Source organism: Dendronephthya gigantea, unplaced genomic scaffold (genome assembly GCF_004324835.1).
Source record: "Dendronephthya gigantea isolate DGI-Jeju-01 unplaced genomic scaffold, DenGig_1.0 000013F, whole genome shotgun sequence".
NCBI classification, from domain to species: domain Eukaryota; kingdom Metazoa; phylum Cnidaria; class Anthozoa; order Malacalcyonacea; family Nephtheidae; genus Dendronephthya; species Dendronephthya gigantea.
In genome coordinates, this window is record NW_021163023.1 from 2,510,573 (window position 1) to 2,519,291 (window position 8,719).

At 38.0% G+C, this 8,719-nt stretch overlaps 1 protein-coding gene across 1 annotated transcript; it reads right to left on the reverse strand.

Annotated features, from left to right (window-relative positions):
* Window positions 1–590: 590 nt before the first annotated feature.
* Window positions 591–8,535, reverse strand: LOC114519522 (CCR4-NOT transcription complex subunit 3-like). Its single transcript, XM_028539664.1, has 21 exons — window positions 8,322–8,535; window positions 8,154–8,221; window positions 7,926–8,000; window positions 7,751–7,840; window positions 6,931–7,059; window positions 6,756–6,851; window positions 6,555–6,623; window positions 6,400–6,444; window positions 6,242–6,289; window positions 5,834–5,903; window positions 5,613–5,743; window positions 5,190–5,334; window positions 4,960–4,990; window positions 4,537–4,766; window positions 3,937–4,319; window positions 2,796–2,900; window positions 2,461–2,572; window positions 2,178–2,373; window positions 1,618–1,750; window positions 1,400–1,525; window positions 591–1,083 (listed from the first exon to the last, which is right to left on the reverse strand). Exons 1-21 carry the CDS (start codon window positions 8,344–8,346, stop codon window positions 985–987), a joined length of 2,406 nt encoding a protein of 801 aa, XP_028395465.1. The 5' UTR covers window positions 8,347–8,535; the 3' UTR covers window positions 591–984.
* Window positions 8,536–8,719: the final 184 nt, after the last annotated feature.

Consider the following 8,719-nt stretch of genomic DNA (forward strand, 5'->3'; position numbering starts at 1 on the left):
ACCAATGTCCTTATGTATCTTTCCTAGATTTTAAGAATCATCTCGGTTATGAAGAACTGATTAGTCACACACGACTCGAGTACGTATTTTTACCCACACACCCTCCCATTGAGCGAATTTGGGATGGATCTAGAATTTAGAAAGATGGATTATACGTTTTCTGTGATTGTGAGATACTTCTGTTGGTCAAAAGTATTCTACGAACAATGAATGCAGACCTTTGCTGAACGCAAACTCTCAATATTATTGTAATTGAATAAGTATTCTCACGTACCTGGTGGTCAATGAGGCTTCAATTAAGTATTCATCAATGAACAGGACCAGACACTAGATAGATTTTTCTCGTGCCAAACCAATCCATCCTTACCATATTACATTTGCTAATACGGTTAGGTTTACAACACCGAAATAATGTGAGGCGACGTGTCAGACGATCATTCAAGTCGTGAATTCACATGCAAAATACAGCCTTAGATTCATCATAGCAGTGGGCAATAGCTAAACTTGCCGTAGCAAATCGAAAAGCTTCAGAAAGAACCACATACCTTATCTTGACAAACAATAAATACATAACAACAACTATGAAAGCACCCATTTTTACTGCAAAATCTGCATTTAAAAATCTCAAGACATAGAACCCTAACTTTGTACGTGAAAAATGTTCCAGATTTATTGAACAGTCATTATTTACAATGGCATTGTTTTTATCATTTAATACCGCCATTTCACTAAGTTGCTAGCTAAAACCAATTTGTTGCGTCCGGCTTTGCCGGTCAATAGGGTAAAGCCATTATCCTGCATGCGTAAGTTAAAAACTCTATGCCAGGGGGGAGAAGATTGAAATACTTTACATTGCAACACAAGATGCCTCCCCCCGTCGCATGCTTCCAGACCGAGAATATGAAAAAGTGTTGTGTTGGGGTCATGTGAGTAGACATACGTCGTTGATTGGTTCTCGTTGGATTGGTCGACACACATTTGTGATCAGGGCAGATCCTTATCTTCCAAATATCTGTATTCAAACGTAAAGCCGTCTTTTTTCCGTTGCATCCATTTTTCATAATCAAAGTATATATATGTCCCCTAGAAAACAAAAGATAAGTCAGTAAAGTCACGTAAACTAAACGTATTCATCCTGGATAGCTCTATCAGTTCTAAACTGTTCTTCCTAGAGGTCCAGTAAGGATCATCTCTTATTGATCCAGTGTTACTACAGGAGGAAACCTAAGCTAAACTAACTTTATTTATACTGGATAGCTCTATCAGTTCTAAACTGTTCTTCCTAGAGGTCCAGTAAGGATCATCTCTTACTGAACCAGTGTTACTACAGGAAGAAACCTAAGCCAAACTAACTTTATTGATACCAAACAAATATCTATCCGAAATAATTTCTTCTCACCTGTTCGTACTCGTCTGTTATAGCTTTGGGTTCTTCATGTCTTTGAAACCACATCATGTACTTCGTGTGAAATCTCCACGATTGTTTCTTCAATGCTTTTGCAGCTAAATATTGTGCCCGGGTGCCCTAGAGTGGAACCGTACAATGCAAAGGTGAGCAAGAAAAGTTTCACGACGCGCCATCTAGATTTACCCATGCAGTATTACTATACGACATACCTCCTGATAATAAAATATAAAAAACAGTGTTTCGGTTGAGAGTCTTTGAAAGAAGTCAATTGAATCTAAGTGTGGAGGCATTTGGTGATGATGGTGTCCAGCAGTGGGGTAGGGAGTCCGAGGCAGATATGGTCTAGTGAGAAAACAATGATATCCTTGTGTTAATACGTATTTAGTAATGAAATTAGACATAAACTATGCCTGCTTTGCATATCCTGCTATTTTTTGGTTGATTCTTCAAACGATGTGTTGCGTTTTAGGAGGCACTTCGATCAAAATACGATTGGGTAAACATGGAGAATGATACACAAGACAAAAGCAAATCAACTCGGTTTGTTTTCGTGAAAATGAGAACAATCAACCAGGTTAGTGAATAGCGGCATACTTAGACAGGATAGAATAGGGTAGGGCTAGGATTTATTCTCCTGTTGGGAGATGGAAATGAATGAGGATTAGAAGACACGCAATGTATAATAAAGGAACAACAGCTCATTCAAAACGTTAGAAGGATATCAGAGCCTGTATTGTGTGGAGTCAGTTTCAAAAGGAACGACTCTTACCTTACTCGTTCCGAGTCGCTAGGAAAGGGTAGATGGTGAAACGCGGGCTCAACTAGGGCTAACTGATATACTTTATCTTTATTCAGCGGAACAGGACCGAGCGGTGCCACTCCTAGTAGTGGTTGAAGGTGAGCTGTGTGAGTCTCCGGTTCACGTCTCTCCTGGCCCGCGGTCGTGGCCGCGCTCTCGAAGAGAACTGGAAATACAGTGAAGATGTAGTTACTTGCAGCTGAGAGCAGAGAGCGGGACGGGGTGTATTTACCAATGTTTTTTTATTTATTACCTCTGTTAGGAAGGTTTCCCAACTGTTTCGGTAAAGAACTGTTGTTATCGACTCCAGCATGAGCCACAGCTTGGGCTGCCATTGTTTTGAGGGTATTTAATGAGTTTAAAACCTGCCATAATAGAACAAGAACGATAAAATTAATACACTGTCAGGCCTCAAGTGATAGTTTAGGGGGACATAGTTGATGGGACTCTCATATTAACTCTTTTTTGTTAACTCTCAAACCCCCCCGTTCATGGTTTAACTAGAGGAACTTGCTAATGAAACTCTAATACAAACTCTCCCTTGGTAATCTTTTACCCGGGGGATGGATATTTCAACCCTATTATTACCTGTGGCGGTCCAAGGCTTGCGGGCTGCATTATTTGTGGTCTATCGTCATTTTCCCGCTGATTTACATCCGCTATGTCGTCGTTTTCAAGAAGAGTGCGAGAAATCTAGAAAAAAGACGATGTCTTTTGTGAAATTTGTAAAATTAAAAATCTTCAATATCACTTCATCCCGTCGTAGGTTAAGGTAAAGCGACCGCTGTAGTCACATGCGAGTGATTTTTAAAACGCAGAAAGGAAAACTGAAGAAAGATTACGATATTCTTGGAAAACAACTATTGAAAATCCACTGTTGTTCTTAAAACAAATGCTAGAGCCTCGTTCAGCCACGACTGGGTTCAAAATCGACAGGATAATTTATTAAAGACCTTCGAAAAAGAAATAACCCTTTTAAGAAAAAACTTGATACTTAAAACACGTTTTAATACAATCTTAATAACTTGAAGATGGCTCAACCGGGCTCACTGTATTTGTTTTTATAACTTGTCAAGTATAAAAACCATTTAAACGTATTCACGCCCACATGAATCTAGAATTGAACTCGCGCATTCAATTTAAAACAAAGGCGAATTCTTGAGGCTACACAACTTAAGACACCCTATTGGTAAATGGGAATTTTAAACACACGCCAGGATAATTTAAACTTTGAAGAATACAAATGAAAGCTCTCATAACACTGCCAATAAAAATAAAGACCATCCAGAAATAATCCTTTTGTCTTGTCTTTGTATTTGTAAGCCACTTTGAAAATGTTGTATTCCGTTTGATAATACATAAAAAAGTTTACAACGCTGTCTGGAAAGTTGTTTTTCTACCCTTAAGCCTATTGTGATGCATTTGGGTGAACTATTCGAACGTTATATTCTTTCATAGGTAGATAAACTATATTTCTAGCCCATATAGGCGATGGAGAGGCTGTTTTCAACCGGGAAAACACTGCAATCAGATTGAAATAACTCGCTCGTGCTGGTATAAGTAAACAGTGGAAAGAGACGATACAAAGACTCGAGAAGATATAATCTTGATCTGACTTTCTCCTGGCCTTCTGTAAGCATTGACCAGAACAAAGATGCTCCAGCGCTGATTTTTTACAAGTTCGTAGGAGAGAGATAACTGTGAATAGTGAATACATACAACGGCTTACCTCGTTCTGTGTCGGCACTGACATGCTAAGGGGTCCATGAGATGGCGAAGTGTCCTCTAGGCAATCGTTCACATCACCTAAAAGCGTCGTGGAAGGCACAGTTGACGAAACGGAAGCACTGTTTGTCGTCTGACCAGACGCCGTGAACGAGTTCGCGATGTTCGTCGAGGTGCTCGTGTGGTGGCTTGGGGACGAGACTGCTGGCAGCTCAGAGGTCGTGGTATCAAGAGAGGGCTGGCACGAGACCGCTGGGAGACTGGGTTGAGGAAGTGAGTTGACCATTGTGGTTGTGGAGAGCGGCACTGATGATGGCATTGATAATGAGGAGAGTGACGTAATGAGGTCATTCACATCGTTTTGTTGTTGTTGCTGTTGTTGCGAGTCTGGTAAATGAAGAACACGTATTTCAAACGATGTACAGATATAGGACTTAACGCAACTAACAAATTAACTCTAAGTGGACTTTGTGAACTGATAGCTTGTTCAAAAAAGTGTAAATCAGGAGAAATTTCGATATTCTTTTACTGTCAACAGACAAGTATGCACGACTCAGGTAGTTATGATGGTTCTACAGTGAGCTAGCTCCTGGCAAAAACTAACCTGAGTCCGTGTGTTCGGGGTTTGAATTATGCCCCACGACCACAGGAGGAGCTGCTCTCTTATTGCTCGGCGTCGTATTTTTAGCAATCACATCGTTCGGTGTTAGAGGGGCGGGTGCAGCCGGGTTGTGGTTATTCCCACCTACAACCCCCGCATAACCTGAGATAGGTGGGGGAGTTACTGGAGGCTTCACCTCACTCGTCGGATGGTCGGAATTTACAATAGTTGTACTGAAAAGGAAAATATTGATATTTAAGTAATGCTTGGGGTGAGATGTCTGGTATATACATAAACTTTACGTTCATTTATCTACATTGTATGCAAGGCTGTCATTATAGACCATATTATTGTGGCCTGAAGTTCATGTTGAAAACACGTGCATGCACGATGCATAAACTCTCTTTAAATCAGTTGTTAACATACTTTACAGTTTTAGGAGGCAACGTTGATGAACCTTAAAAGAAAAGGAGAGAACATGATATTAAAAACAATTTATTCATGACATTTATTGTAATTGATGTAATGATCATGACAAAGAATATGGTCCCATTCCATCATGTTTGAAATATATTCTAGTTTTTTCAGCAAAAAGTTTCCAGACATATTGCCAGATATTTTTAGAAATATATTGGTCGGTTGTTTGGTCTACACACCTCTATTACTTCCATTTCCACTGTTGGAAGTGTTTATCTTTGGTGTGGTAGGAACCTTGGTTACAGGTGATCCATTACCAATGTTGTTCACAGTTGGAGGTGCAGTTGAACAACTGCCTTTGGAGTTTTTCCTGGGAGAGTTTTGCTAAAGACAAAGAAAGCAAAGCTCTAGTGATTTGAGGAGAAACATTTCCAATATTATGCTCAATACATATTAGCTAGCATACAGACAGCTGGTGGTGACATGCAATTAATGAATATTTGTCTCATGTTTCAAGGCAAATCACTGGAAACGAAAGTCTCTATCTTTCTCCCATAAAAGAGTCAAGATTTCTCCAATAAAAGTGTCAAGTCAATAAACAAAATGTGCTTGGTAACACTTCATAGAAACCATTGAAGAAGCTAAGAGTGTTTTAAGCTTACCGCAGATATTTTATTGTTGTAGTTGTTGGTCAATGTTGTTGGTGAGTTTGGTGGAATAGAGTTAACCATGTTATCTTTTTGATATGAAAATTCTTCTTCATTATCCGTAGGAGAGGTTGCCAAGTTATTGGCTGGTGGAAACATAAAAGAAATACATCAGTTGAATGCATTCTAAGGTCATGCTTTGGGTCTTATCTTTGCAGTGATGTGTTTCATAATACCTGAGTCAGGATCTGCATCATCTAGTAGTAAATCATTGTACATGTATTCGTTTTCTTCAAAATCAGGTTGCTGAAATAAAAATATTAGCAAAACTGTGATTGGCACTAAGAACACAATGTTTCATTGTTTTGACTAGATAAATTAGCAGATTTTTTGACCATATGACGTACAACAGAGAAAAACCCTGCTGTTAGCCAATTCTAGATGCATCAAGGATCACCGTTATACATTTTTATCTTCATATTTTTATCTCTCATAGCATAAAAACAATCTCTTGTATGGGAAATAAGTCAGGAACAAGCCAACAAACACCCATATAAGCCTCCAGAAAGGAGTGCAAATGCATTGCTAAGTAATAAAATAATTGAAGCCCAATTAACAAGATTATTTTCTATGTAACAACCTACCATGCTATTTTCTATATAGAACTCCATATCATCCTGTAGGTTGTTCATCTAAAATAAAAATACAAACCTTGTTATTAGGCAAGAAGCGACACATCTGCAGCAAAACATAAAGATTATTATTGACTAAGGCTATTCTAGTTTATGAACTGGCAACTCACATCAGCTGGTGATATAGTTGAGTTATCCAACATTCTGAGAATCCGCTGGAAAAGATGCAACAATTTCTTGTTAAAATGTTCCGGTGCAACAATTACTAGCAAACAGATTAAGCTGTCCATTGGCTTGGAATGAAACAGATTTTCAAAATTCTCACCTCTAGTTGTTTGACGTGATAGTTATGTTGGCCAATAAATCTATTTAATTCTTCTATTCTTTCCAGTCGCTAAAGAAGAATCGAAATTGATGAGAGGGCTTGGAAGAGATTGATTTAAGAGGATGTTTCGAATTATGAGAGGCTTGGAAGTTTAAGCAAGAGACTGCTTTGTTAGAAGTTTTGACTATCATTGATATTTACCTCTTTATCGGCCTTTCTTTTCTTTGGAGCAGAATTCAAAGCTTCCAGTTCCGATTCAATCTGGTCAACTTGAACATTCAAGCGATCTATGGATTCCTTTATACAAAAATATAAACATTAAAATTTGGAGAAATATGTTGGGAACAACAGGAAACATTTCAATGTTCATTCTTACAGTTAACCAGTTTCTGAATTCTTCTTTTTCCTTGGTTGCTGGATCAATTTTGGTGGCCAAGCCAAGACCCTCCTTTGAATAAGCCTTGGTCTTTGTCTCTCTTTCTACCACCTTAAACCTTTCCATTTGCTAAGTTAAATGAAGACAAATTTGTGTCAAACAAGGGGATTATTAAAAATAAAAAATACACAGCGATCTTGACAAAAAGTTGATATAACGTGTAAACATTCGTCATAGGATTTGGAGCTCAGAAATGATGTGTAACAAAAACAATGGTTGCTCTATTCAAAGTCATTATGCAAAGAGAATTACAATTTAATTTTTGCCTCTTTTTTATTTCAATTAGTGCAAAACCAATTAAAATCAACAATATTATTACCTCAACATGCCTCATTAAAAATATTCAAATTCAACTCATTTCAATATATAAACATTAAAATGAAAGAAAACGTTTAAAAAGAAACCGAGCAAGAATAAATATTCTACAGAGAATCTGTAGTTGGGTATATTTTTTTGAATTTACTAAAGCTAAGACACTAATCCAAGTACTTGCCTCCACTAAGAACAGCACAGACAGGGAAATACTTGACGAAGTTTTAAAATAGCTGGGGGGTTTTCCTATTTATATTAGGCTACACACACATTATCGCCTGATTCAGGGCAAATGCGAGAGAACCTTTGCCCAAATATTTTTTACTATCCATATTTACCGAGACTTTAAAAAACAGATTAAAAGTTCATGCAAAGTATTTTTACATGTAAACAATGTCTTTGCAGGTCCTCCAACACAAATACAGAAAGAACATATCCCAGAACTGACCGTTTCAATAAGCTTCCTCTTGTCTACCAGAACTTGTTTATCTTTGATATCGTTGGATGCAATCCATGTCTTAATCTGGTCACGAAGTCGCTATAAATAATAAAAGGTTAGATATAATCTGGCAGCAAAAGACTTTACTTGACAAATATAGAGTGATATACGTTGAATTAGTCACCTGTAATTTCTTAATTTCTTTCTTAAGATCTGCTTCATATTTTTCCTTCTGGTTGGCATTAGCTGCATTGTGTACCTTATGAAAAGAACACATAGTAGCACTATTGGCACAATGTGCATGCCAATATAATTGCAAAACAAGTACAATTCAACTTTTGTATATAATTATGGGCAAGAATACAATCACAAATGTGCTCAAATTTCGTGAACAAAAAAAATGACCAGATACCTTTTGCCAGATATCTTCAAATGTTTCCACACCTTCCGTAATCTTCTTGAGACATCTGTCGATCTCAGCTGGAACAAAGCAAAGACAAACGGTGAGTGTGAAGGCGAACGGTAGAACGACTTGACACACGAGGAACAAAATGCTACTAGACTATTCCACCATGTTTACCTTGCAATTTTCGTTTGTCGGCCATCACCTGGTTTTCGAGCCTTTTCTTTTCATTATTTCGCTAGGGTGAAACGTCAAGGTACATCTGAATACTTCCACTTTCTCGTCTTTCAAATAAAACGACGTGAAAAAAGGAGAAAGCTACAATATATTCGTCCAAAATCCATATTTCTTTCATTTGCGAGTTTTGATGCCTCTCCAGATACGCATTGTGGGATAGCAATGGCGGCATTAAGCCATTTTTAAGGTGGCGCCCTGCAGTTTTGATAAACGCGTTACTTTTCGTCACGTGACGGATTGTTGCAAAAGGCGTGAAATTTAAAACTCAAATCACAGCTCAAATTATATGCTTCTGCTTACCTGAATTAAATGAATCGGTCCGGACTGGTCCGCACCGA